The 26,511-nt window shown below is 51.7% G+C and overlaps 10 protein-coding genes across 11 annotated transcripts; 3 read left to right on the forward strand and 7 right to left on the reverse strand.

The window, feature by feature from the left end:
* Positions 1–183: 183 nt before the first annotated feature.
* Positions 184–2,674, reverse strand: J3458_005039 (uncharacterized protein). The gene has a single exon (XM_007808408.2). The coding sequence runs from the start codon at positions 2,327–2,329 to the stop codon at positions 1,190–1,192; it is 1,140 nt and encodes a 379-aa protein (XP_007806599.1). The 5' UTR covers positions 2,330–2,674; the 3' UTR covers positions 184–1,189.
* Positions 2,675–3,184: 510 nt separating this feature from the next.
* On the reverse strand, positions 3,185–5,324 carry J3458_005040 (uncharacterized protein; the record flags this gene model as incomplete). The annotated part of the gene is made up of 2 exons (XM_066118570.1): positions 3,185–3,957; positions 4,016–5,324. 2 exons carry the CDS (start codon positions 5,322–5,324, stop codon positions 3,185–3,187), a joined length of 2,082 nt encoding a protein of 693 aa, XP_065976090.1.
* Positions 5,325–5,486: 162 nt separating this feature from the next.
* J3458_005041 (uncharacterized protein) lies at positions 5,487–6,500 on the reverse strand (the record flags this gene model as incomplete). Its single annotated transcript, XM_066118571.1, has 1 exon — positions 5,487–6,500. Exon 1 carries the CDS (start codon positions 6,084–6,086, stop codon positions 5,487–5,489), a length of 600 nt encoding a protein of 199 aa, XP_065976091.1. The 5' UTR covers positions 6,087–6,500.
* Positions 6,501–6,925: 425 nt separating this feature from the next.
* Positions 6,926–8,613, reverse strand: J3458_005042 (uncharacterized protein). Its single transcript, XM_007808406.2, has one exon. It carries the CDS (start codon positions 8,216–8,218, stop codon positions 7,148–7,150), a length of 1,071 nt encoding a protein of 356 aa, XP_007806597.2. The 5' UTR covers positions 8,219–8,613; the 3' UTR covers positions 6,926–7,147.
* A 326-nt stretch (positions 8,614–8,939) lies between these two features.
* SUV3_1 (RNA helicase) lies at positions 8,940–11,909 on the reverse strand. The gene is made up of 2 exons (XM_007808405.2): positions 11,582–11,909; positions 8,940–11,490 (listed from the first exon to the last, which is right to left on the reverse strand). Exons 1-2 carry the CDS (start codon positions 11,768–11,770, stop codon positions 9,364–9,366), a joined length of 2,316 nt encoding a protein of 771 aa, XP_007806596.2. The 5' UTR covers positions 11,771–11,909; the 3' UTR covers positions 8,940–9,363.
* Positions 11,910–12,013: 104 nt separating this feature from the next.
* On the forward strand, positions 12,014–12,813 carry SNC2_1 (Vesicle membrane receptor protein (v-SNARE)). Its single transcript, XM_066118572.1, has 2 exons — positions 12,014–12,335; positions 12,405–12,813. The coding sequence occupies exon 2, from the start codon at positions 12,430–12,432 to the stop codon at positions 12,766–12,768; it is 339 nt and encodes a 112-aa protein (XP_065976092.1). The 5' UTR covers positions 12,014–12,335; positions 12,405–12,429; the 3' UTR covers positions 12,769–12,813.
* A 286-nt stretch (positions 12,814–13,099) lies between these two features.
* Positions 13,100–16,721, reverse strand: MAD1_1 (coiled-coil domain-containing protein mad1). Of its 2 annotated transcripts, XM_066118573.1 has the most exons (2): positions 16,452–16,721; positions 13,105–16,362 (listed from the first exon to the last, which is right to left on the reverse strand). In XM_066118573.1, the coding sequence occupies exons 1-2, from the start codon at positions 16,572–16,574 to the stop codon at positions 14,185–14,187; spliced, it is 2,301 nt and encodes a 766-aa protein (XP_065976093.1). In that variant the 5' UTR covers positions 16,575–16,721; the 3' UTR covers positions 13,105–14,184. The 2 variants fall into 2 exon arrangements, with proteins under 2 accessions (XP_007806595.2, XP_065976093.1); XM_007808404.2 differs by having other exon boundaries at positions 13,100–16,465.
* Positions 16,722–17,860: 1,139 nt separating this feature from the next.
* TAM41_1 (Mitochondrial translocator assembly and maintenance protein 41) lies at positions 17,861–19,555 on the forward strand (the record flags this gene model as incomplete). The annotated part of the gene is made up of 2 exons (XM_066118574.1): positions 17,861–17,887; positions 17,960–19,555. 2 exons carry the CDS (start codon positions 17,861–17,863, stop codon positions 19,553–19,555), a joined length of 1,623 nt encoding a protein of 540 aa, XP_065976094.1.
* Positions 19,556–20,252: 697 nt separating this feature from the next.
* SYP1_1 (Suppressor of nonfunctional Profilin) lies at positions 20,253–23,796 on the reverse strand (the record flags this gene model as incomplete). The annotated part of the gene is made up of 5 exons (XM_066118575.1): positions 23,309–23,796; positions 23,087–23,179; positions 22,053–22,958; positions 21,004–21,996; positions 20,253–20,947 (listed from the first exon to the last, which is right to left on the reverse strand). The coding sequence occupies exons 3-5, from the start codon at positions 22,621–22,623 to the stop codon at positions 20,253–20,255; spliced, it is 2,259 nt and encodes a 752-aa protein (XP_065976095.1). The 5' UTR covers positions 22,624–22,958; positions 23,087–23,179; positions 23,309–23,796.
* A 295-nt stretch (positions 23,797–24,091) lies between these two features.
* Positions 24,092–26,315, forward strand: CSK1_1 (mitogen-activated protein kinase). Its single transcript, XM_066118576.1, has 4 exons — positions 24,092–24,624; positions 24,684–24,762; positions 24,815–25,759; positions 25,846–26,315. The coding sequence occupies exons 1-4, from the start codon at positions 24,509–24,511 to the stop codon at positions 25,876–25,878; spliced, it is 1,173 nt and encodes a 390-aa protein (XP_065976096.1). The 5' UTR covers positions 24,092–24,508; the 3' UTR covers positions 25,879–26,315.
* The last annotated feature ends 196 nt before the right edge of the window (positions 26,316–26,511 follow it).

The following is a 26,511-nucleotide window of genomic DNA, read 5'->3' on the forward strand; positions in this document are numbered from 1 at the left end:
GCACCTTATTATTTAATTAAGGGCATTTACTGCCATGCATTTAAACTAAAAATATGCTGTGGGGTCTGGAATTGGGGCCGCTAGACCAAAATTGGGGCGTGGTGGGGTATTGAGCGCCCCGAGTAAAATGGATGAGCGCCCCGAGCAATTGACATTTCCACCAACGGCGTTTGCAAATTGAATCCAAATACGGTGACTCGGTGTCTGACGGCTCTGTTGCATCCAAGTCACACCCCGAGCTCCGGCCGCCCAGCCCGAGCCCAGCCCGAGTCCGCCTCCAGTCTGCATTTTCAACTCCCTTCCCGCTTCTCACTCACCATGGCCCTGCTTCGCAGTCACGAGGCCGCAGCCAAACGTTGCCAACCCCTCATCCTCATGCCACGACACGGCAACTTGAATGTCTACGAAAGATTGCAAGTCGTCCCAAGTGCCCGATTCCGCCAAACGAACCACCACCTCGCGACTCACAGCCATCGCAACAATTCGGCAGACCATGCGCAGCCCCGTGGGCAGGTTGAGCCTATGAAACACAAGTAGTGCATCAAGTCACGACATTTCTTGAAATTTCCAACGCCAGGTCCCTCCGGCCAACATGTCGAGCCATGGAGCGGAAAGCCGCCCAGCCGGCATCCACCGCGCTCTTTAAACGTAGAACCATCGCGGTGTCAAGGACGGCTCTCAAAAAGCTGCTCGAGACCACAACGCGCCATGTTCTCACTACCATTACGCAGATGGTCCGGGACATGCCAAGCTTGCAAAGCCTCAAGCTGCGTTAGTTACAGCATCGTCACGGCTCGCACACCGACAGTCTGTTTCAACTCTGAACCTCGACTGCATCGCCGGATTCGCACTCGGGTCAGAGCACCCTCTCACGACCCGGCTTGAAGTGAAGGGACGCATCAACCATCAGGTTCCTCAGTCGCGTGCTCTCGGATGCAGGAAGCGCATTCTGTGGGCGACAGCCAAAGGAAGGGAGATGGTGGCTACTTGGACCATAGTCTGTACAACTTTGACCATGAATTCCGAACAGGTAGTAGATTCAGATCGGCATTCTAGCTTCAAACAACAAGAGCCGCAGATTGGGCTGTGTATATGTGTACCCTTGGAGGCTTTCGGGGGACAGTGGCCCGGCCTGCATATAAAAGTCCGTTTTCCCCTTGATCCATTCCCCAACGCCATGTGACAAAATCTAAGGATAATCCGTAAACCCAGCGCCGTCACCATCCCTGTTCACCATGTACCCAAACCTCTTGCCTTCCTCCCTGCCCAGCAGCTCTGGCACATCCGTATTGCCGTCCACCCTCACAAACTTCTCCGTTTCCCGCCCCCACAAGTCCTTGCCCTGCCTGACCGACTCCACAATCTTGTCTCTATTCCTAAACTTGGCGTCGTTCATCCATATGTGCGAGAAGCTCGCCATCTTGTTCAGCAACTGCTCAATGGTGGCAAAGCAACTACTACAGTGCCACGAGGCATTTTTCAAGCTGCCCTTTTCGAAGAATTCTCTGTGGAAAAACGAGCCTCCATCGCCAACGCGCAGGTGCGTAGGGGTGATGGTTTCGTCGGGACCTTGGTAAAACGTCGCTTGTGGATGAGGCCACTCCGGTCCCACGTGGAGGAACTGAAACGAGTAGTAGTAGAACTTGGACTGGAGGGTCAGTCGGCGAGGGAATGTGCATGACCGCAGGGTGGTGACTGTTTCGGGGCGAGGGATCTCGTCGACATCGGCGACGATAATGACGTCGCCCCTGTTGGGTGCTTGTTCGCCGGATAGCTTGGGAAAGACTTGGGTGAACATGGAGTCGCGCTGGAGGTCCTCAAAGTCCCAGGTGAGACGGGGTGCGAAGTCGGCAGGGAATTCGAGCTGGTGGTATATCAGCTTGGGGTGGAATCGCTCAAACTTGGACCAGCTGTCGCGGATCGTGAGGTTCTTTTCCCCGCCCTGAAAGGTTCGCGGCGACTCGACAATGACAAAGTAGTCTACGTGGTCGTAGAGGGTGTCGAGCCGGAGCTCTAGAAAGTCGAGTTCGGAGTTGATCATGAACAAGTCGTAGACCTTGCGCCGGGCGTCGCCGGTCGGAACAAAGGGTTTGAAGCCATGAGATGCGCAGAGCTGGCGGGCTGCTTCGCGTTCCTCTGAGAGTGGTGAGGTGCTGGTCGTCGAACCCGGCGAGGCGTCGGGGGAGCGTAGGGGGCTTTGTTGACGCAGACTCAAGGCTGTCTCCGGTATCGAGTAAATCCCCTGCTCGGATAAAAGTCGAAAAAATATCCAGAAAACGGCGCCCGCTAGAAGGACAGGAGCAATCCGGAAGGAGCGACGGGTCGGCATTGCAACTTGCTGACGGTGGCGGCTTCCCGATGTGGACGGACCATGGCCATGGGCGACAAGACAAACATTGAACCGCCCTGCTCGACAAAGTCAGGAAAGAAGGAAGATACGGCCACTTGGCTGCGGCAGCACTGTAATTATATTGCGCCCCCAATGCCCGCCCAGCCTTGAATTCCCTGCCAAGGCTCGTCTCGCGTCCCTTTGTCGCGTCGTGGCATTGTGTCACGCCCACCTGCCACCTTGAGCCCAACAAGAAACGCCTCGTGCTTCATGTCTCGTCTCGCGGCGCTATGCCATGAACTGGCTTGTGCAGCAAACCACTCCGCACGAGCCAGGCGCCGCGAGGGCCATGTACAGCAGCCGTGGCGGCCTATTGTTCAATAAACGCATCTACAATGCCACGGTCAAATCCCCCATTGACTTGCCGCCTCCAAAGCCTCCTTGTCAACCGGTCAAGTCTAATGGTTAACTATATTGGACGAGACCCGCCGAATCGGGCCACAACATAGCCTAGTTGAGCTTGGCAGCGGCCGTTGATTGGCCACAAGAGGGCAACGGGAAATGCCAATGTTTTCTCCTGGCGCCCGCTGCGCCTCGTCTAGTTTTACTCGTCTTTCGAATAGCAGCTAGGTCAAATCAAACACCGTATAGGCACCCTAGTATGTACTTGACACGGGGCTGTGTGGCGGACTGCGTACTCGGTAAACCTGCATGTGTTCAAATAACTAGTTCATCAGAAAGACCTCGACGCCAAACGATGCTAGTCCAAATCTACTCGCTATACACGGGCCCCCAAAATGTCCGACAACAATTCGTCACATCTCGTCATTTCTAGTCCTTCATATCAGGACAGGCTCAACTCCACGCAACATCATCATGACCATCTGTCTCTTCACACCCGTCACCGCTCACCTCCAACGCAAACTCTGCCTCCGTCGCAAATTCAGCATACAGAGCCCGGCCTGCGCACCCTGCAAACTTGATCTCCTCCGCGTTCCGCGTAGCACTGCCCCTCTGCTGGAACTCAACCGCGTGGAACTCGTCCTTTAGCTTGGTGAGCGCCGTCAGGGCATCTTCCGGCCAGCCGCTTGGGCCGATTCTCAGGCCGTCGCCAGCGAGCCGGTTCGCCCTCAGGGCATACCGAGCGACCTCGGAATTGGCGGCGAAGTCGGCCGTCTCAGCCGACCACGCGTATTCAGCGTTTTCCGTCGAGTCGGCGGGCCTCGCCAGCTCCTGGTTTCGGTGAAGGCCGAAGATGGGTGCTGCGTTCTTTTTGCCCTTGTTCGGCTCGCCGCCAGTACCGGTTGCTTTGGATGAGCGGCGTGGGCACGGGGAAATAGGAACTACGGGCGAAGGCGGTGCATTGGAGGGAAGACTCGCGCCCTCTTGTCCGCTTGCCCGTTGACGGTCGATGGAAATTAAATTCAGAGGCTTGATTGGTTCTCTTGGGCTGCTTGTCATGGGCGCCGTTCGGAACTGAGATCGCACTGGAGTTTTTGGCGTTGTGCCAAGTTTCCTTTGCTTCACGGGAGTTTTCTGAGCTTGCACGCTCTGCCTGCGCTTTGTCCCCGCGCTGCTTCCGGGAGTATAATCCGAGTCATCTTCGGCGACTTCCATCGACGCCGGGCCTGGGAGCTTGTTTGTTAGTGTACTAATGTTGGGCGTTGCAGCGCCGGGGGTGCTTACGAGGAGCCCTTGGTCTGCCTACGGGAGCTTTGCCTTCTTCCCAGAGGTGGCGCCTACATATCTTGTCGATTTCCCTGCTAAGCTGGAGCTGGACACTATTCGTGTTGGCCGCAGCAACCGGACTCGAGAGCTCTTCGAGCTCTTTACGATACTCTCGTGGATTGCAGGAATCCTGGGCCGCTGGTGGCTCCGTGCTGTCTTTCGTGGTATCATGCTGGTCTACAGTTGTGGCCGGTGTCTCCCGTCGATTGCTCAGAGACTGATATCCAGCGGTTAGCCCGCCGCTGACAACCGCCGATACTTCTGGCCCGGCGGCTGTGCCAAAGAGTCCGTTGTCCTTGTCTTGCACTGCTCCGTTGGAGTTGATCAAAGCTTGCATAGAGGCAACCTGTCGTCGTAAATCCGTGTTTTCTGCACGAGTGACTCCCAACGACGGATGATCACAGCGGGAGTCGTCCGTCGTCGTTCGCAAAACGCGGCTTCTTCGCATCGCTGCCATGGCTATTGTTGAACTTGCAAGCAGGGACGTCTGAGGCTGTAGATGGTTAGTTTGTACACTGACTGGATGAAACTCCGTGCATGTCATCCCAGCTTCCAGTGCAGTGCCGACATATTTGCCAGGGACGAATTGCGAAAGCGTGATAGGCATTTGCAGCATTTGCCTTCCCGGGCTCGTACGTACCTCATACGCGTTCAGGTCCGTAGGAGAGCTCGGCTGGCCATCCAGCTGCCTTCTTCCGAAAGGTTCGTCGCTCTCAAGCCAGCTGATTGGGATGAGGTTGGTTACGTCGCTGAGAATCCCAGAGCGGACAAGGCGGTTTCGCTGAGGCGTGACGTGGATGCCATCTCGAACAATCTTACCCTGGCTGGCGTCTGGCACCGAACGCGGGATAACTCTGGGGGCTGTACCGAGGAAAGCGTCGTTTATAAGGCACTTCTTATCGCTTTCGGCAGCCATTTTCCTGGCTTGGACTACTGCAGCGGCCTCGATTTGCCCCATGTCAATGGGTCCAGAAGGTCGCGCTCTTCCAAGGTCATCTTTGTCTTTGGCGTCGAGCACAATAGGCTCTGTAATGTCCAGATGACCAAAGCCGCTCGTGCTGACGCCCACCCAGCCTTTCAGATCTTTAGTATGTTCATCCAGACCCCGATGCTTCATATACTCTGCGGCCTGATCAACATCCCTCTCCGTGATCCGGTAGGTACTGAGTTTCGGGGGATACAAGTTGATCAAATCGGAGAAGTGGCATAAATTTCTCTCCGCAGCCTCCGCCATCAGCTCACGATACGGGATCTTGTCCACATTCATCTCGTACGTCTCCCAAACCTTGTCTTCTGCCAGATACTTGGTAAGAAAATTCTGAATCTGCAAACCACTGAGGCTCAAAAGCCGCCGTGCCACCTTCGAGAACGGGTGCCTTTTACACAATACATGGCACATCACCCATTGAATACCGTCGGAAAGGTCATCCTACAACACCTCCCGCGGGCTCAACGGGGCGTCTGGCGCGCTGGAATAAGCGTGAGGCGGCTCGTCGTCCGAATCAGACCCCCAGTAAATTTCTTCTCCAACGAACGGGCTGTCCATGTCGTCCGACGACCTGCCCAGGCCCGATTCCATGGGTGGCAGTCTGGCAACAAGAGCCATCCTTGGTGATGTTGGGGTTGAAGCTCCTGTGTCTTTCTCCGACGTCAGCTCGGGAAACACGCGGGAACGAGGGCGCGCAGCCAAAATTTTGGGAAATTTTTGCTCACCTTGGTTTCCGGGCGAATCCGCAGCTCTCAGTTTCCTTTCCAACTCTTCCCTCTTTCCGCTTGTGAAGCACTCTCTCGTGGCCTTGACCAATTCACTTGGTCCTGGGTCCGGATCGTTGAGCGGACGCGAGGGAAACGCGCAGTACTTTCCGAGGTCCGAATTTTGCGGCTGTACAGAAGATATAAAAGTTGGATTATGATTTCTGGACAGCGCCCGAGGTTGCGCTCCTCTCTCTTCTTCTTTGTCCCTGTTTTTGTAGCGCTGCGGTATGCGGCGCGCTGATGCAGGTCGGAGGTTGTGCTGGCGCGAGGCCATGGTGGCGGATTTGCTCTTGGTTCAACAATGAGAGACAAATCTGAAATCGGGGTGGCCGGCGCGGTGAGAGCAAAGAGAGAGAATAAACATATGAAAGACATGCTTGGCAAATCATGGGAAAGAATAGCGTGAAAGGGATGCTTGGTTGTGCGGCTCGTAGAAGGAAACGTGACGGTAAAGTGAATTCACGGTGAACAAAGGGGGGGTGACGGGCACACTCTCCTCGCTAGTCCGAGGAACAAACCGTAATTCTCCTAGTAGATGAAGATTGGATGAAGATTGTGCACGTCTTAATCATGCAGGCACAATCATTTATTTATTTATTTATTTTTCCTGGGAACATGGATCACTGAGGGCATCGTTCACGGCGGATATGGGCCCGTTGACACGCCCAGGCTGAATGAGAAGGTCGTGCACTGATACTGTGAAATAGACAGGTATTTATGTACATATAGCACCTTGTGAATATATTGACACAATCAAACATGTGGCTTCAGCCGCTTGTCACTCGCATTTTCGGGATCCGGGAACAACGGCTTTGCCCCCTTGTGTTTCAACGCATTCCTTGGTAAAGCATTGCGCACAGCCAACGATAGATGGAGATCAAGTGTTTTATGTAGCATACCCAAACAGACTTCAGGCCTCAGGCTCGCTTGTCCGGAGTCGCGGTCCGTATCGAGCCATCATTACCTTTTCTTTTGTGAGTACCACGTTTGCCGGCGTCACATGGGCTTGTTAACATGGCATATCACGTTTCGTAAACCAAAATTGGCAGATTGAATGTCCATCAAGATCATACAGGACAGAAAGACCAAGGCTGTAATCAAATTCTGAACAAAATGTACTCGCCTTAATTCCATGTACCTAGGGAGTTACTTAAAATTTTACAAGGGTATCTTCATATGCTTATGTCGTCCAGAACGCCTGCCACAAAGGTAACGTTGATTTTGCTTGCCCTGACCAGTGACCTTCATGATCAATGCCATGGGTTCCATACATTCCAAAATCAAGCCTGCATGGTTGGCATCGCTCAGACCCAAAACCTCGACCAGGTGCGCTTGCTAGTTACCATGCATGGCATCAGCAAACGGTGCGAATGGGCCCCGGCCAATAAACCTGTCCAGGTCCGTGATGGGAGCTCCTCCAGTGTCCTCACAATCATCCTCATTCAAATCCATCATGTCATCAAATCCCCTCTTTGGCGCCGAGGCCCCGGCTCCGATTGCAGAACCTTTTCCCTCTTGACCGTAAGGGATCTGGCCACTCTGCTCAGGCTCTGCCGCTTCTAGACCCTGGTGGTGTTCATGCTGGGCAACTGCCGACCTTGCTGAAAGGATATCTCCCCACGACTGCAAAATGCGCTTTGTATCCTCGTCAAATGCGCAACAGACTCTCTGCAAGCCAATGAATTGCAACGTCGTCACCATGTCATTGCGAAACACGGACATGACGTACGCCGCAACAATCGCCGGTGACCAGTCAATCCCAGTCGCGCACGTAACCAACACTTTGCCCCGACGGAAGTTGCTAGATGGCACAATGATTCCGTCCATCTCGCATCCGTCTCCATTACTGCCGGTAGACTGAGGGTGATCTCTACCCAACAAATGATCGTTTATCAGTTTAACCGCCGTGGGAAACCCACGAATGAGGTCGTGCAGGCCGTTCACATCTATATACTCCACAGAGATCTTCAGCCGATTTTTGGCCTCCTTTACAGGAGATATTTCCACCCCGGCGAAGCACGATGGGCGCACCAAGAGCATCATGGTAATACCTTCCCGCTCAAGGAAGGAAAGATCGCGTATAACGGTATTGGGGCCGAGATAGAGAAAGTCCAGAATGGCCTGCGCCTGATAGCGATTGTCCCACACCCAAGGATCGGCAGAATCCTTTGCGACTTGTCTCTCATTTCGAGTAATGATTTGTAAATCGTTCAACTGATTTGGGTCGACATCTTGTAATTGCGGTAGGAGCTCCATGGCGAATTGAGGACCCCTAGACTTCGTCGGCGCAGGTATGGGAATTAACGGAGGGCTCGGGGCTCGGTAGGAGTACGGCGCGGATCGAGTCGCGTTTGCGGATAGCGAGGACGGGTCCAACTCCTCCCGTGAGGAAGTGTCGGACGACATGGCGGCGAGGCTGTGTACGACGGGTGAGGAGAGAGGAAGCTGTAATTTTGCAACAGCAAAGCAGATCAAAGTAGCAAGATGGCCAACGCAAGCTGGAGAAGCATTGGCGACGCGCACTTTGAACTGGGCTAGGAACGAAGACTGGTGCGCCTGTGTATGCTCCCAGCATAACTCGGTCGGTTCATTCGGATGAGATCACAGGTTAGTTTAGAAAACGCGTTGGGCAATGGATGGCGGGCGGTTGGTCAGCCAGGGGATGCAAATTGCAAACAAAAAGAACATTTGAAAAGAAGAGAAAACGGACAGTAATGCGGGAGCCGGTCACCGTGTCAGCTCAATGAAGCTAGACAGGCATAGCTCCATTCCACCAAACAAAAGGAAAGAGTGAGTCGCCACGTCTAAGAACATTGAGCTAAGAAAGCTAAGAAAGGGCAAGAGCTGAGCAGAAATACCAAGCAAGTTACTAACTTGCACCCAGTCCACTCCACTCGGTCCGTGCAGCTCCAAATATGCAAGCACAAATGATGCTTCTAAATCTGCACCTACCTCTGCACCTACCTCGTCATGCAGCTCATGTTACTCCGTACGAGTGCCAGCATCCCGAACTTCGTGTTTTCGTTCGCACTGCACATCATCAACCCGACGTATTCATTGCTGCCTTGCTCTTCTAAAGACGATATAAGCAGGGCTGACTTTGTCTTGCCACCAAATGTCTCCATGTATTATCAATGCCAAGCGCAGGCACTCCATAGCGTGTCTACCGCGCGGTGCTGGAATGATGCCCAACCGACACGGTCAGTTCATACACAAGCATGCACCAGCACGTTGCAGCATTTGAGAAAGTGGTATACAGCGCTTTAGCCTTTCGCTACAAAGGGCCCCTATCAGCCTCGCTTGGGGACATATCTTGCACGGGGCAAGCTCAATTGATCTACTTTAAGCAATTGTGCCATCAATTCAGGAGCAAGAAGAGTAGTGTACAGGCATATGCAAAAACAAGGGGAGTTTTCCAAGAGATGTTTTTGTCCGCCCAAGATCCTCAACGCCTTTCAATGCATCCATTATACGAAACCAAGAGTATCCATCACACCCTCTTCAGATGTACTTTACACGCCGTTTTGACCGGTTTCTACTCAACGCATACTTTACATTGATCCAACCTCAATCTGTTTTTCATGCTGCTCTCTCTCGTCGAGCTTTTTGCCCTTACCGAGCGACACTGGAATTTGGGCGTCATGCTGCTCGTGCTCCTGCTCCAGTTCATCACCGTCCTCTTCACCGATCGCTTTTCTGCTCATATTGCGAGAGCGAGCCTGTCTCCGCTTGTTCTTTCGCTTGTGCTCGAGCTGTTCTTCTGTGAAATCGAGACGATCTAGTGTGGAAATGAGTTTCTCTTCGACCAGATGTCGCACGTGGAAGGCCAGCGCCTGGCTTGCAAACATGCCGGCGTATCGATAGGACAGCCAAATGTATTGATTAATTGCCACATGCAGCGCCTCCAGTTTGGATAGGTATTCTTGCGGCCCGCCCGGATAGTCTTCCATCTTGACCTCCAAGAACTCGAGCGGTATTTCTTTAATAGAAAGCAGATCACCGGCCGAGTTGTTGGCCAGAACTCGCGCAAGAGCGCGCAAAACATCAACGGCACCTTCCGCTCGCAGTGCCACGGGCAAGTAGCAGAATGTCAGGCGGTCGTAAATCGTAAGCGGGAGGTCTTGAATAATATCGGCTATTTCCAGGGCATCACTGCTGACATTCAGGCGATATCTTGGCCCAACAGTTGCTGCAGCCTTGATTCGCATCAATATGAAAGACAAGGGTGTGTCTGGTGGGAAGTAAGATGCAAATCGTTCAACGATGCCGGCTGGGGGCTGGATACTGGCATATTCAATGTCGTTGACCTTTTTCTGAAAAGCTTTCTCAACATTTCGCAGATCGGCTTGGTCCATTGTTGTTACGAGGCCGACTTTTTCCTTCTCAGCTTCCTCAGCATTCACACCCACGGCGCTTTGCGCAGTTCTATATCGTCCTGCACGACCGCCAATTTGCTTGATTTCAGGATAAGTGAGCAGTCTGTTCTGGTTGCCATCAAACTTGGTGATTGACTCGAGCACCACTCGTCGAATTTCGAGGTTCAAGCCCATGCCAATCGCATCACTGGCAACAACAAAGTCGTAGTCATTGTTCGGATCGTTGAACAAGGCCGCTTGTTGCACCCGAACTTCAGGTGGCAACGACCCGTAGATAATCGCACATCTTCGACCAGTCGCGGTCTCAATGTTTCGTTTCAATACGTGAAGTGATAGGCGACTGAAGGCAACTATTGCATCCCCTTTTTGCAGGTTACTGTAATCACCCTTGATGGCAGAATCCATCGTCTTGAGAGGACTGAGCCGTTCATAGCGATGAACAACACACTTGTCACCGATACTGGCACAAAGCGCCTGCAAAAGAGGGACCGTCCGGTCCTCGCCGCACAAATGCACCTCGTTGGCTTGTACACCTAGCACTGCGGTTGTCCATGCATTCCCACGCTCAGGATCGGCAATCATCTGAATCTCATCAATGACAGCAACATCGAACTTCGTATTCAGCGGGACCATTTCTACCGTGCAGCTTGAAAAATATTGGTCCGTGTCCTCAGGTATGCGAATTTCCTCGCCAGTGATTAAGGCGCACGGGCGACCTTTGGCTGTGAGTCTTTGATACACTTCCGTAGCCAACAATCGCAGCGGTCCTGCATAAACGCCCGTCTTGGAGTTCTCAAGCGCTTTGAGAGCATTGTAAGTTTTTCCGGAATTAGTCGGTCCAACGTGCACGTGGATGGTGCGCTGCATCGTGCGCGTGGCTGGAAACCACTCGTGGGGAAACCGGAAATCTAGGAGGCGCTTTTGATTGTCTTCCAGCTCCTTGGAGAAGTTTTGTCGAACCATGAAGGACTGGAAAGAATACTGAAGTTCCTTGGTTAAGCCCTTGATGTCTCGCGTGATGAAGGCATCTCGCAGGTTCCAAAACAAGGGGTTCTTGTCACGGCGAGTAACGTTCTGTTCGGCAAGTGAAAAGGCATGGTCTAGCGCATTCATGAATAGAGCCGCTTGTCTGTTCAACTCATCGTCTCCTATCCCTTGCCCTGCTTGCTGTGACGCTAAACGATTGTTGAGCACGACCTGCAGCCGATGGAGGACTGTGGATCGAAATACGCCATGACGACCAGTGTACTTCTTACCAACGTCGAGCCTTAACCTGCTTTTCGGATCATGCCCTTGGCTCACCTGTTGATTACGGTTCCGGTCAGTCATCTGATTGCTAGGGGACGTTCACTAAGATTGAACGTACTGAGTTTGCGCGAGAACGGGCAACGACCTTTGAAGCAGAACTTGGTTCATTCTTCGGTTTGCCGACGGCCTTGTCGAAGAACAATTTCTTTGTCACTGCCTTCCTTTTGCCTGAGCCCCCCAATCCGGTGGACGGGGTCGTCGACACAGCACGACACTGGATGTTGGTGTGAAGCCTGCAGGCTCTCCAGGCCACTTGTCGGGACAGGTGTATCATGTCCCCTGCCGTTGTGACTCAACAAACATTCTTTTGTGACTGTCTCATGCAATACGATCAAACCAATTCAGTGAAAAGAGAAGAAAATGTGGCCAATGCAGCAACAATACGGGGTGCAACCCATAACATCAAAGCTTTCTCCTTTGTTGGCCTCATACACGCCGAGACCAGCTACCAAGGTTTTCGACTAGGAAACTGTCTCACGTGACTGGCCTTGTCCTCGAACGCCACACAAACGCCACCGGGCGGGCAAATACCCGGCACTGGTAATCGTGAATCCGTGTGCCGTTTGTGCTCGATTGTTCAGGGAAAGAGGACGTCGCGATGCTTGGGAGCTTTAAGTTGCCCACGGGCTCAACAAAAGCTCCATGCGCCTCTGACTTGAGCTCGCATACCTACCTAGTACGTAGATACATAGATATGCTCTCCCGACATCTCATCTAGCTACTGAGAAAGTTCTTGCCATCCCACACAACTAACAACCTACCGAGTTACATCGCAAGAAAATCATCCCAGCAAGGAACAAGACGGTGACTTCATCAACGTCGGCCCCAGACCTCCACTAGTATGCTTCGCCAGGCACCCTCCGTCATATGGTTTCTCATTAGCTCTAACGTGATGGATATGAACGTAGCTCCAAGATTTCCGACTTTTCCAAGATGTTCCCTCATCACGACACGTCGAGTCAGCAAGAATCAAGCAATCTAAGAGGTGCTGATGAAAATGGCCAAATAGGCCAACTACAGCAAGGCATAAGAGTCGGTAGATGCATCGCGGAACAAAATGCCCGCTCCATGGCGGAACGAGGCGAGAATCTTGAAGGGCTTCTCGACAAAACGGGTAGCCTCGAAGAGTCCTCAAGTCTCTTTAGGAACAGTGCAAGTGATGCGAAGCGCCGAATGTGGCGCAAAAATAAAAAGTGGACAATCATTTTGTGTGCTGGGGTTTGCACGGCTGCAGTAGTAGTCATTGTCGTTCCTGTACTTTTACATCGATGAGAGATCAATGCTGCTGGCAAAGGGCACCTAGGAAGAGGGGCGGGCGAATTGGGGCAGCAAAATCATGACTACAGTGCCGGTTTTGTTTTCACTTCTTGTTCTCCTTTTTCATTCCTTCTTCGTGTCCTTTTTCCCTTTTATGTTTTTGTCCCTGAATCCCCTATGGAGCGTTGCATTTGGCAAGAAGCCAGGGTCTAACAGCACCTGGATCCGGCTGGGTGATAACTACCAGACTCTCAGTCGTTTTGTCGCGCAGAATACCCCGTATAAGGAGGGAAAACATATAGAATACCATGACGTGGCCACGCCTATTTTTTGGGTGTTTTTTTTTGTGCGATACATTTGTATTATTACTTGTCAGCAGGTGAAAATGCGACGTTCTTTACCCGTGGACGACTAGTTATCGACAAACCCCTTATTCGCCGACGAATCGCACTGCATACTCTCAATGGTGTCACAGGCCCGGGTACGCTATAAATTGAACTCCAGTAACCGCGAATAAAGACCGAGATCCCCTCATACCCTGGACCCCGCGACTAGATCCTCCAAAGGACTCGGCGCCGTGCTCAGCCAGCCGCGGCAAACAACCAACCTTTTCCGCGCAGAGTCCATCAGACACGCTATACCACCGAATAAACGTCTTGTTGCAACAAAACGTTCCATTGTTCGTACCTCACACGACCAGGACTCTGCCACCCCACAAGCCTCGTTACAACTTGGGACTATTAATCCCGTCCTTCTGAACCTCCTGATACACGTACCCATGCGCAACAGGACTATTGATTCCTCCTGTCCATGGCCCTAACGAGGCAGGCGATCTGCGCAGTCTCTCTGTGAAGAATACAGGGTGTCTCGTTGATGAGTTGTGCGTGTAGTGTTTATCCCATGCTGCTTGGAGAGCAGGCGAGCTGGTGGGTTGCGAGGGAGGGGCGGCGGTTGCGAATCCCATTTTGGGGCAGGGAATCAAGTCGTTTGCATTTGCGATTCGACTCAAGCTATGAATTATTGGGAGAGAAGAAATGCAGCATGTCAAGATCTTTAGTTGTATGAGATGGTTGGACGCCTCACATGCGACGTGAATGGGGGGCGTCAATGTGCCGAGGCGCAATATGACTAAGCTTCGGCTGTGACCGTGTTTGAATTGACACGACCAACGGATGAACATCAACTTGCTAATTCATAAACAGCATTCATGTGGTACCTAGTGTACAGATTCAATTCAAACCGTCGTTTCTACTGTGAAATAACGATCCTTCGACTGCTGGAAATGTATGTCGAGATAGACCAATACATGCCGCATTGTAAAATCCCAATGTTGATGTACAAATTGCCAGGCCTGTACAATATGTACGTCAGCCAAGCTGCGCCGCCAACCGTTAGTCCCTTTAAATTCATTCGTTGTCCCAAAATGGCGTTTCAACTCCGTGATGCTCTTGTATGCTCTTCGTAAAATTCTAATGTCAGCGCTGCCAGAAACCCCGGGATGCATCCTTTCTCTCTGACCCAAAATCCTATTTGATCGCCTATTCTTCTGGCAAATGGACTTTTAGGACCGCCGCCGACCTTCATCGTGCCCCTCTCACCGTCAAAGACGATTGAGTTCTCGTGCTCATCGGTCTGTGATGGAAAGAATGTGCTTTCGACTCTCATCTTACCATTTGGAATGAATGTGACTGTCCATCCCAAGGTAGAAAAGATGGCTTCTTTGAACTCTTGGGACTTGGAACCCCAGACTTCCTTTAGTCGCCTGGCTGATTTTTGAGCTGAAGCCGTCTCAGCCTTGGCTGCAGCAATCTCTCTCTCCATCGCACCTAGGACCGATGTTGGGATGACAGCTACTGCCGGGTTGGGATGCTTGGATCGAAGTTGTAACAAGAGGTCAGAGTTCTCTTTTTTGAGTGCCTCCAGGGTGCTTCGTTTGATAGCTTCATAATCCGAGGTTGGGTTTGATCTCAGTGACAAGACTCTTGTTGAATTGCGCTCCTTCGCAGCGGACAGTTGTTCCTTGCTTGTGGAGAGGTCTTTTTCCAACATGGTGACCTTTGTTTGTAACCCAGTGATGTCTTCTTGGAGCTTCCTATTTTTCCGCGTCAGCTGGCCGAGCTGCTCCTGTGCATCATCATCTTCCGGTCGAGAGCGTTTAGTTCCTGATAAGGGATGTGGTGTTGGGGTGCCCGTGGCTGGCTCCAGAGACGACAGTTCAGCATGAAGAATTTGAACTTCGGCCTTGTACCGCTCAACAAGGTTTTCTAGCTCTTGAATTCGCGCTAATCGTGTCTCGTCGTATTTCTCGGGCTGCATAGTTTGGTCCTCATCGTCAAGAGCTTTGATTTGTGCTCGCAAATACTCGGCCTCTTTAACAGCCAGAATGCGTTGTCGATAGATACGCTGGCGTGCCTTATCTTTGGATAACATGCCAGCTGACGCCTTCGCATTCTCTAACTGATCTTTCAGATGTCCGACTTCCTCCTGCAATAGTTGAATTGAGTTTTCACGAGCGCTCACTTCTGCTCGCATAGCTCCCAACTGTTCCACATAAGAGGCTGTTGTCAGGCGTTCTTCCATCAAGGCTCTAGCCATTGCTTCAGGGGATTCAAATTCATCGCCTGTTTCTGAAGAATTCTTTAGGTACGATGTCCAGGCAAGACGCTCGTCTTCCAACCGCTGTCGATGTAGCCTAGCTTCTGCCAGCTCCGCCTCAATAGATTCTGCAGACTCCAGCTTGCGCTGTAGTGACCTCTTCTCCTCTTCCACAACCTCTACAGCCTTGCTTACGGCCCTGAGGTGCTTCAGCTCGCTCAGTTGATCACGGTTGGTGGCCTCCAGAGCTCTTATATGCTGAACTTGTTCGGATAGCTCCCTCCTGATGATTTCCATAGTTTCTGCATCGCCACTTTGCGCTCTCAGCCGAAGAACTTCTGCCTCCAACTTTGCAATCTGAGAGTCCTTCTTCGCGATAACAGAGTGAGCTTGCTGAACATTCTCCTCTCTGGAATGACTTTCCTGTTCCAACTCTTGAATAGAAGTCTGGAGGGCAGTTATCTGCATCTGCATGTCATTCATCTTCCTGTCAGCGATCCTCGCTGCATCGTCCTTGGCTGTTGACAAGTCGTCCAGCTGTTCCTGTAGCAGCCGAGCCTCGTCCTGTGCTTCGCGAGCCTTCCGCTCCAGAGCTTTGTAATCTGATTGCGATCGCTCTCGCAGTTCGTCCATCTCGGCCCTGATAGACTCCACTAATCCAGCAGCTTTGTCTTTGTCTGCTTCAGCCATCTGCCTTTGCTGCAATTCCTCCTGTTCGCGTCGTCGAGCTTGTTCCAACTTATTAGACTGTTGGGACATTGCAATTTCCTTTTCTTGGTCTGCGGTTTGCATGCGGTATTGTAAGGTTCCAATTTCTGCCTTGAGGGCTTCTATTTCTTTCCGGTATTTTTCATACTCGTCAGCATCTGGAGGAGCCATGTTTTCTTTCGAGCTATCCCGTGACCCAGGGCGATAAGATTCGGCATTCTGGCTTTGTCTGGAGGATGGTCGGGTATTGGATTCAGCGCCCGTAATCAGATTATACGAGGGTTGGGTAGCCCTGAATGACGCTATCTGAATGTTGTGTGTCAGTCTCATCAAAACAAAAGGCAACATCTAATAAGGTGGTGATCTGATCGTTTGGAGGACTGTAAAAAACTCACTCTTGAACGGCCTTGAGCTCTTGGGACGCCAGATGGCGCAGTTGCTCGCAGTCTACTCGACATTGTGCTTTTTGGACCACGGGATGCAGCGGGCTCCCCATCGCTCTGAGGCTGGCCTCGCATTGCTGATTCCACGCGCTTGCGCTTCTTGTTGATGTGGCAGATGCTGCTGTGGGGCCTTCCGCGAAAGCTCTCCCGCGACAGCCTCTCGTGGTCACGTGATCACTTTGTCCTGTCAGGTCTTGACAAGGCGGCGATATGAAGCTTGCCACTACTACTTACCTACCTACCTAGTAGGTAAATAGTGGTTAACTGCAGTTGCAAAGCCTCTCATTCATCAGGGCCATTCAACGGGAAAGCTCAAACGCCTGGACTACCACCCGTCTGGTTCACTGTGCCTCCGCAAGGATCAAAGAGGAGAAATAAGCCGCCCGACGAACAGGCTGGTAAAGCCCAAGGTTACGTCCATAATGCTAATGCTTTTCTCATGTTCGCATATACCCTTCCTCGAATGCCTATCAAGAGAGGCACCTAGGTGGGTTGGTGGCGGGCAGTAGATCAATGCATACTCGAAGACGGGACAAAACCTGGACATGATGTTGAGCCTCGGTCATTCCACTCGTGCGTCAGGATAAGTCCTCCAGAGGAAGAACTACATATATATATAGGTAGTCAGTATAGAGTTGATAGAAGCACTGCAGGGCTAAAATACTGCTCTACAAAACAGCAACGTGCACTCACAACGCTGACACGCGAGTTGCAAAAAAGGCCGCACACCCCGCACCTACAATCACACACACAGGTGTGCGGCCTTTTTTGCAACCCGCGTGGCTGACAACTCCTGAATCTCGGGTGCCAAAGCACAGGCTGCGACAGCGTATATTTTGATTGGTCAGTTGCCTTGCATTCCGTTCAAATAGTAGTAGTACTACCCGTCAGCGACTAAGTGGACGAGCCCACTTAGTTGCCAACGGGTAGTGGCCAAGGTGGACCCACTCTAGAGACGCAGCTGCCGCGGGGATTTGCGCGCTCCAGATTTCCTCGAAAGCCGAAAGGGCCAAGAGGATTGAACATGGTTCAATCGACGCACCAACATCTTGGAGCTGTGAGACGCAGCTAAAGGACCAGAGCCTCTTCATCGAATTCTGCAATTGCCCGTCATTTCGCAATCGACGAGTGACGTAGTGCTCGTCATTTGCTACCCTGACATCCACATATTGACACTTTAACCGTTGCGCGTCTCTGGCTCATGCAATCTGCAGGTTTTCGAAACAATTACTGACGTACTGTGGTTCGATCTGCGTCTTTATCGGGCGATGCTATTTTCGCAGCGAAATCTCGTTTGGCCTATCCGGTGATAATCATTGAGAAAACTGGTGAATTCTCGCAGCCTTGGACGCGTAACGGCAATGGTAGTAATTCAGCTTGGCCTGACGGTATACAACCATCTCCTGGGAACAAACCCCCCCCCAGCGGCCGTGGTATTTGGCTAACCTTGGACTGTGTAGGCCGCCGCGGCATCAAGTCGATTAACCCCCTCCGTCATATTCCGTTCTGCTCGAATTATTACTTCACAAACAGTCCTTTCCCGAGCTTCACTACATTCGAGTCGGCGAAGGGGCCTAGAGCAGCCAAGATGGTATTCAGATTCAACAACCGGCTTATCCGCTGCCTCTGCCAGCGCAAAATCAACACCGTCAACGCAATCGAGCACAACTACTTCCAGTCTACCTAAGAAAAAGGAGTCTGCCAGGGGGAAATTCAACCTCTATGGCGATGATTGGGAAGATTCCGTCGACTTCGCAATCAAGTCCTTCGAAGATCTTCCCCACCGGTTGTTTGGTGTCAACCAGCACATGATCATTAATTACGAACTCAAAGAAGCGCTGCGCATAATGCTCCGGCAATTCAATGCGCCGATCGTATACTGTTTTGCATATGGATCTGGTGTTTTCCCCCAAGAAGACATCAGCCGCAGCATCACCGAGGCCGAGTTTCGAGCCGTTCACCCGAAGCCACCGGAAGCATTAGTCAAGGCGCAAAAGGGATCGCCCAAGATGATTGATTTCATATTTGGTGTCAGCCACACACAGCATTGGCACTCGATCAACATCCGTCAACACCGCGACCACTACTCGGGAATTGCTTCTCTTGGGTCCGGTTTGGTGTCGAGGGTCCAAAGTTGGGGCGCGGGTGTATACTTTAATCCATATGTTGAAGTGAATGGCATGCTGATCAAATACGGTGTTACCAGCATAGACAACTTGGTCAAGGACTTGTCAACTTGGGACAACCTGTACCTTGCAGGCCGGCTGCAAAAACCCGTCAAAATTCTCCGCGACCATCCTCAGGTCCGGCTCGCCAACCAGCACAACCTAATTGCTGCGGTCCGCACGGCCCTGCTTCTTTTACCTCCTCAATTCACTGAAACCGACCTGTACAGTACTATTGCCGGCCTGAGTTACATGGGCGATCCACGCATGGCACTACCTACAGAGAACAAAAGCAAAGTCGCCAATATTGTCAACAACAACGTCGTACACTTCCGACGTCTCTACGCGCCGCTCATAAAAACTCTGCCAAATGTGAACTTCACAGCCTCCTGCCGCCTAGATGACGAGAATTGGGTGCTAGACCCGACGGCAGACAGCGTGCTCCAGCAAGACATGGACCCCGTCAAGCGAGGGAACATGGTTCGCCGGCTGCCCAAGAACTTCCGGTCCAGGCTGTATTTCCAGTATCAAAAGAAGTTCTCTATACCCCGTGAAGAATTTAATCAGATGATGGCTGCGACCGCCGATGATGAAAGCACATCCATTAAACGCCGACAAGGTGGTGAGTTCGAAAAGCGCATTGTTTCCGATGACCCTCAGGAACTCCGCAAAATCGTTAGCCAAGTGATTAAACAAACTGTCAACTGGCCCAGCACTACACAGTCCATGAAGGGTGCCATAATGGGCGGATGGGCCAGGACATGGCGTTATCTGGGAGAAAAGTTTTCCAAATGGAGAAAGGGAAAGGCCCAGGAGAAGGTGTCTGCGAAGCGAGGAGGTGATAGCGTTAAAGAAAAAGATGGAAAGGGTGAGGAGCGAAAAACAGAATAACAGCATCGTGTCAGCATTACGTTTTCCTTTGTGGCGTGGGGTTCATGTACATTGCGGATGGCCTGTGGCAGGCATTCAGGCCTTGGCATGGTTATATAGATTGGGCGGTACATTTGTGATTCTTGCGGAGTTGGCGTCAATAGATGAGCGGTGTTTTTTGTCAAATGGACGCGGGCAAAGGATAACGTCTGAGCATTGTACAATATGAAATGGTCAGCCGGAACCACACGGCCATGATCTGACCTCTCACATCAAGGCTTCGTGGACGAAACTGGTGAATAGTCATTTCGTACCTGCGTATTGCACAGGCTTACTTTTCCCAATACAACAACACCCAAGGGATGGTCCGCAAACTCCCTGTATCCCGATTCTATAAAACAAAAGACCGTTCTGCAGTGTATCTGGCAACGAAATGCACGTAGGGCTGCAGCCTGGTCGTCCGCCGCCAGCACATAGTATGCTACACAAGGCTTACATGCTCCATATTCCACTTCACCACGTCGTGGCTGCCCGGATGTACGAGACAAAGGAAACAGCGCGTATAGCAGACTGACGACAAATAAACTGGATTGATATCAAAAAGAAAGAAAGCTGTTCCGCCATGATGAAACACCGCTACACTTTTCAAATTACACATCTTCGCCTGGACTCATTCTCCATATACAGGTTTCACGCTTTCGCCCTCCCTTCACTCTGCTCACTTACCCTCGTACTTTCCACTGACGAGTTTCCGGGTCGCAGGAATATCCAGCCATGTCTGGCTGGTAGCGGATCCCGCGTCGGCAAATGGATCATCGTCGGTGAGCTCTTTGCCCTTGCCCTTGTCTGCAAGTCGTGACACCGATATGCCACTACCAACCAGTGCATCTCCCGACGCGGTGTATTCCCACCGGGCTTCTACATGCCCAGGTGATGGGCAGATGCCCTCTGCTCCCACGACCCGACAAACAATCTTTTGCATGTCACCGGTCAAAGTAACGTCGCCCAGTCTCCAGTACACTAGGTGCTTATCCTTAAGGTGTGTTCCGCTGGGCTTGGTTTGAGCAGCCGTAGCTTTGCCCTCATATCTAGCTACAAAAACGACATTGTGCAGCGTAATTGGTGCGGTAAACTTGCTCATTGGATTGAGCTGGTATTGCAGCAATAAACCCAACTTGTCCTCCTGGGGCTTCCATACTGGCTTGAGTAGCAAAGGACAATGCTTTCCGAGGCCTGATGGGTCAGAGTCATCGGAAAAGACCTTGTATGAGAATGCAATAGATGTCTTGGCAAGGTGCGAAAGATCGAGAGCATATTGGTCTGGCTGATCCGGTGAGGCATTTTGGACAAAGATCCGGTTTGGTCCAATGCGTTCTAATTTGGGGAAATTGTTTATCCGAATAGTTTCGTGGGCTATGCATTGTTAGTGTATGTATGCGCGACAATAGGACGGATGGAAGGCAACGCACTCTTTTCCGAGGAGATATCAGCATCATTATTGACAAAAGCCAGCTCACCAGCAATACTGGCACTTTTGACAACGCCGTCCTCAAAAGTAGCAGAGACCGTCTCAATTATGGAGCTTTGCAACCCAGGCCCACTAAGCTCTGGATGCTTGGCATGGACCAAGCTGCCCAAAGAATGCCCAGACCGCACAGATTGGCTGTCTGAAGTGCCAGCAGTGCTAGTTTCTGAAGCCAAAGCAGTCATAGCAGGAGATCGCATGAATGATGCACTGCTTGGCATTGGGGGAGAAGCGGAAATGGCGGGTAGAAAAGGCTCAGTTTGAGTTGCTCCGGGAGGTGGTACGAATACAGTGTTTCTAACATCTCGTCGTCCTCGTACGGTGCTAGTCCGACGAGTCGCTGGTCCCAATTTCAGGGTGTTGGCAACGCTTGACAGTGCCGCCTGTTTAGCCTCAGGATCTTCTTCCTCGACGGGTTTGTTCTGAATATTCAACTTGAAAAGCTGATCAGCCTCTTCGCCTGCTGCTTCTCTCTGAGCTTCAGAAATGGGATCGTTCATCGGTGCCCGAACAGTGAAGCCCTCTTCATCCTTGGTCAAGCCGCCAGCCTTCTCGGTTTGCTGAGTCGGAGGTGGTCCCGGAGGTGGAGGCACATCAAAAATGTCACTCGACTGTGCCCCATTGACGCCTGCAGCTTCTGTTCCATCCTTTGTGTGTATGCCGTTGGTAGCTTCATGGGATCGGCTTCGATCGTTAATGGATTCGTCATGGGTGGATGCTGTAGGGGTATCAGGAGTTTCGGCTAGAGAGGCTAGACGGCCCGACTCATGTAGGTTGGTCGATGATGTCCGAGGAGAAACACCCCGTCCGTGGCTGCTCCCAAGGCGACCAAATGTAATACCGCCAGCTTTGCCAGGCGAAAGGCTCCCGAAACCACCGTGAACACTCTGTCGTCGTCGACCACCGAACAAGGTACCCAGTCTACGAAGCTTCGATTCTTCACTAGGTCAGTACATGGAGGGGCAAACAGTTAATATACTAGATGTCAAGTACCTTTGGGCTGGTCTGTGGGGAGCTGCTCGTTGGATTCATCATCGTGATGCGATTGCTGTGAAACAGACCCCCTAGTTGGAGGAGGAATAGTCGCCGAGGCTGTGGAGTTCATTGTGTCCGAATGTGGCATGGGAGGCTGTTCTAGGGAAGGCTGTCGTCCAGGTATTGAGGCACGACGGGTAGATGTCCTCGTTGCAGCAAGCGGCTTGCCGGCGACTGCACTTGCCACAAAATCTTTGATTTCCTTCTCTGTATTAATCTCCAACACAACGGCGAGTGTCTGGGCGGCAATTTCTTGAACTCGCTGAGCTTGGTCTGTCTCATGGGTTTGGTACTGGGTCAGCACATCCCGTAGATGGTTGACGCGGGTTTCGTCGACGGCTTGTAGAGACTCAAATATAAAGGGCGCTTGTGATTCCCATTGCTGCGCAGCCGATTCTAGCTTGGCCGAAGCCTCATCAACCTTTTGGCTGCTGGCCTTGGCGCCCTTCCTATTTAGCTTATCCGACTTGTCTTGGGCACCTTCGAGATCTCTCGCCATTGCCGTCAAGTTGCTGGATATGTTATGCATGTTTTGGTAGTCTCGCCGCTGCTGATACAAGCGCAAGGGGCGCTCGACATCGCTCTCGAGCCTTTCGGCAAAGAGGTGGTGTGACTGGGCAATGCGCTCGATGGCATCAACAATTCGAGTCCAGGGGACCTGGAAGACACTGAAGAGGACCAGGTTAGTGGTGAAGCAAGTTTTGGGAGGTGTCGCAACACAGCTAAGTGATAGGACAGGGTCGGCTATTATAGCCAACGAGCAAAGCTGATGACGTACCCGAGTTCGGATTGTGAATTCGGGGTTCTGCTCTGTGCAAGCCTTCGCAGACCTTGGACATATTGCTCTTCAATGCGACGGCGTTCCTACTTGGCGGGTAACGGGAGGGAAACGTTAGCCAGGCAAGGCATCGTCAATGGCGCATACCGGAGACGGCAGCCCCAGGCTAGTCGAACTAAGCCGTTGGATTTGGGCGTTGGGTGTGGATGCGTACCTGAAGCCAGTCGGCAATTTCGAGATTGACCTTGTTGATGCGCTTCACCCGATCGTTGAGCGTCTGAACCGCCTGGCCAGGCTGCATATTGGCCTATTGGAACCGAGAAAAACAATCACAGCAGTCAGCATTTCGACAGAGATTCAAATGTCCAGTAGCCAGAGGGGACAGTCGCAGGCCGGCCAAGGCAAGCCGTCTTTTCGTGGGCAGAGCTGCACTTACCAGCATGGCGGGATAGTCGGACCTCGCCATGTCCTCCATGGTGGGCGGCGGCTTAATCGATGCTGATGAAACAATTGAGGGCGGCGATAAAATACAGATGCTAACAATAAGACTGCAGCGATTAGGGGAGCGGGTGCATGGCGACACCTGGAGGAGGAGGGAGTGGCTCGTCAGCAATTACCAAGTGACGAGGCGATGAGGAGATCAAGTTGGTGGTGACATGGACATGGACGCGGCGGCCATGGAGCAGATTGAATGGAGAACGGAGACTGGGGAAGGTCTGACCAAACAGGAAGTCGGTCGACGCGGCTGGAGCTCTTGAACGAGGCTTGATTGCTCGAGTACATGTACCTCGACCAGAAGGCTACTTGACTCGATGCATGACGACAGGGGCCAAGGCCAGTCCATGTCATTCATCAATCAATCAAACCACATTTATGCCGTCAATCAGGCTGCAAGTCCAGTCAGGCTTCTGTAGTAGCTTCCAAAGTTGGGCCGTGGGAGCGCCAGGGAGTGCAGATGGCGCTTGATGGACCGGGTGCTTCCAAGACAAGAAAGACATTTGATCATCTTCTGGCTTCTTTCTTCTTCTTTCCCCTTGGACCCCAGATTTTGTGCTCCCAGCTGCCATAAGTCTCGTGGTTCTTGTTGTCTCTCGTGCTCCTCCTCGGTGCTGCCTTTGGCTGGCCCTTGGTTGGCTCCTGGGCCTCCACCCGCCGCCCCACTTTCCGTCAGCTGCATCAAAAACTGAGACCTGCGCCGTCGTCCTCACCACGGAATAGACAGCAAACGGGTTGAGTAACAATGCTCGGTGCAGTAGCTGAAGGGTTCGATTCCGGTTGGCAAGCGACTTTATTCCGTACGTTGCTATTTGATTCTAGGGTGGCCGGGTACCCGAGAAAGCTCTGGTTGAAGCTGAGCTTGGAGCTTGATGAGCTTCATTCAACTTACTCTTTACTCAAGACCCAAAATACCCCATAGCTCTCTTGTAGTGCAAAGTCCTTGATTTGTGAGATAATGTCGCCCTGCATTTTGTAATTGCTTTAAATTATGTAGCAGCATCCCTTTTTTTTTCTTCCCTCCCCGCCAGACAAATTGTACTCGAGCAGCAGCCCTGCCGCCTCATGCAGAATTGCATGCTTCGTGCTCACGAGGTGGTATTTTGACGTCAAGCCCCACACTTCTAATTCCCCGACATCCATGATCCGAGTGACAAGTTATCCTCCAACGTCCATCTCACTTGCCCTGCACTCCACCATGTCGGACTGGAAATCTTCACTTTCCTCTCTTGACAGATACGAAGTAATACAAAGTCTGTAAGTACAGCCAGTATCTATTTTTTTAGCCAGCCGCTCACTCCCCCCTCCCTGTTTAGCCAAGAGACTTTATCGCCTGATAAACGTAGCGACGCTATATCCATTGAGCAAGATGCCTATCAGCACTCATCTACAAGGGTACTAATTTAACCGTGCTTCAATCTCATATCATCGTGGCTGACGATATCAGGATGAATATGATGCAGCGGTTAGGGCGGTTTCTCGCAAGACAAAGGAGAGTCCGCCATCACCCTCAGATACAGGCTTTCGTATTGGCAAATATAATAACTGCACCCTCATCGCAGACGGAGTCACGTCTGAAGTCTATCGCTCCAACAACCGCGCCCTAAAAGTAATTATCCAGCACAATATTGAACCACATAACCCCCAAAGAGAAGCGTCGATTCTTCAAGAATTGCATTCTCTAAACCCAGTACCTGAAAAGATCATCACCCTCACAGAGACGTTCCGAGATCAAGAACAACGCCTTGTTCTTGTCTTCCCATACCTTCCCATGACTCTGGGCGATCTCATCTCTTCCAAGTCGATATCACTCAGTCACGCGGGATCCATATTCAGAGACGTTCTCACTGGGCTGGCATTCATGCACAAACACGCCATTATTCATCGAGACATCAAACCTTCGGCCATACTGTTACAGTCCCCCTCTGGACCATCGTACATATCCGATTTTGGGACTGCCTGGCACCCCCGATTATCTAGCTATACCGAACCGCAAAATGACAAGATCCTCGACATTGGCACAGGAGCGTATCGCGCCCCAGAAGTATTATTCGGGAATAAGGGCTACGGCACATCGGTCGACATGTGGGCATTGGGCGTCATGCTCGCAGAGGTTATTTCGTCGCCGCCGGTACCGCCGTTTGAATCGCGTCCCGCGCACGAAGACGGCAATCAGCTCGGTCTGATACTGAGTATTTTCAAGACCATGGGCACCCCGACGCCAGACACTTGGCCGGAAGCAAAGGGGTTCAAGGTCACTCCGTTTGAGCTTTGGACCGTATTTCCACAACGTGATTGGGCCGACATTTTGCCTGAAGTGGATGAGAAGTTCAGAAACCTTGTGAGCAGGTTGGTGTGTTTTGAGTCTGGCAGGAGAGATACCGCCGAGGAGGTATGTCGAATGCTCCCTGCGTTGATGGAGACAGTGTGCCTCTTCTTTCTTTTTCTTCCTCTTCTTGTGAGCTGACCCTTAACTAGGCTCTGAAGCATGTGTGTTTTACGACAAGATAATGTCTTGATGTGTAACATCTGCATGTACAAGCGCAGTCGCGTGGTAGGGCTGGTTTATTTTGGCCAGTTGACACTTTGATAGAAGATATGCGGTACACGCTGCCACGAACAAGTAGCTGCCGGTCTCGCCAAGAAGAAAGAAGGAGTTAAATAACATGGAAATTAAGTAAAATGGAGGGGAGTCAGTCTTGGTAGTTGTGCGACAGTCAGCATTCTCCCATGGTGACGTGACTGATACGGAATGCGGAACAAGATATGCTGTATTTACATATTCTCTGGCAGTGGTTCCCAGAATCGAGACCTGCTTCATCTAGCATTCCTATTCTTCCAAGCATAAGTTCTTGCACCACTACCACTGGAAACACTATAAGAATGATAAGCCATTGATGCTTGAAGCCTTGAGATGATTGCTGGTCGATTTTCACATGGAGGCCCATAATAATTTTTTCTCTCCCTTGGCTGTGTCCTTCTCGGTATGACTCTGCATGTGTGATGACACTGATCAGCCTTCTGGAATCCACCCGCCGTGACATCATTTGCTGGGCCACACCCCGAGTCCCAGCACTTTAGCTGGGAACGTTGAAACCAGGCTGGACCTCGATCTCAATCTCAAGCCCACTGCGAGCCACTTGC

This window comes from Metarhizium acridum (genome assembly GCF_019434415.1).
Source record: "Metarhizium acridum strain ARSEF 324 chromosome Unknown scaffold_31, whole genome shotgun sequence".
NCBI lineage: Eukaryota > Fungi > Ascomycota > Sordariomycetes > Hypocreales > Clavicipitaceae > Metarhizium > Metarhizium acridum.

Coding starts and splice junctions, on each gene's coding strand:
- J3458_005042 (XM_007808406.2), bottom strand. CDS start 8,218: ATGTCGTCCGACACTTCCTCACGGGAGGAGTTGGACCCGTCCTCGCTA.
- J3458_005039 (XM_007808408.2), bottom strand. CDS start 2,329: ATGCCGACCCGTCGCTCCTTCCGGATTGCTCCTGTCCTTCTAGCGGGC.
- SNC2_1 (XM_066118572.1), top strand. CDS start 12,430: ATGTTCCCTCATCACGACACGTCGAGTCAGCAAGAATCAAGCAATCTA.
- MAD1_1 (XM_066118573.1), bottom strand. CDS start 16,574: ATGCGAGGCCAGCCTCAGAGCGATGGGGAGCCCGCTGCATCCCGTGGT. Junction 16,363..16,451: donor GAGCTCAAGGCCGTTCAAGA/GTGAGTTTTTTA, acceptor CACAACATTCAG/ATAGCGTCATTCAGGGCTAC.
- CSK1_1 (XM_066118576.1), top strand. CDS start 24,509: ATGATCCGAGTGACAAGTTATCCTCCAACGTCCATCTCACTTGCCCTG. Junction 24,625..24,683: donor TACGAAGTAATACAAAGTCT/GTAAGTACAGCC, acceptor CTCCCTGTTTAG/CCAAGAGACTTTATCGCCTG. Junction 25,760..25,845: donor GGAGAGATACCGCCGAGGAG/GTATGTCGAATG, acceptor ACCCTTAACTAG/GCTCTGAAGCATGTGTGTTT.
- SUV3_1 (XM_007808405.2), bottom strand. CDS start 11,770: ATGATACACCTGTCCCGACAAGTGGCCTGGAGAGCCTGCAGGCTTCAC. Junction 11,491..11,581: donor AACCAAGTTCTGCTTCAAAG/GTCGTTGCCCGT, acceptor CGTAATCAACAG/GTGAGCCAAGGGCATGATCC.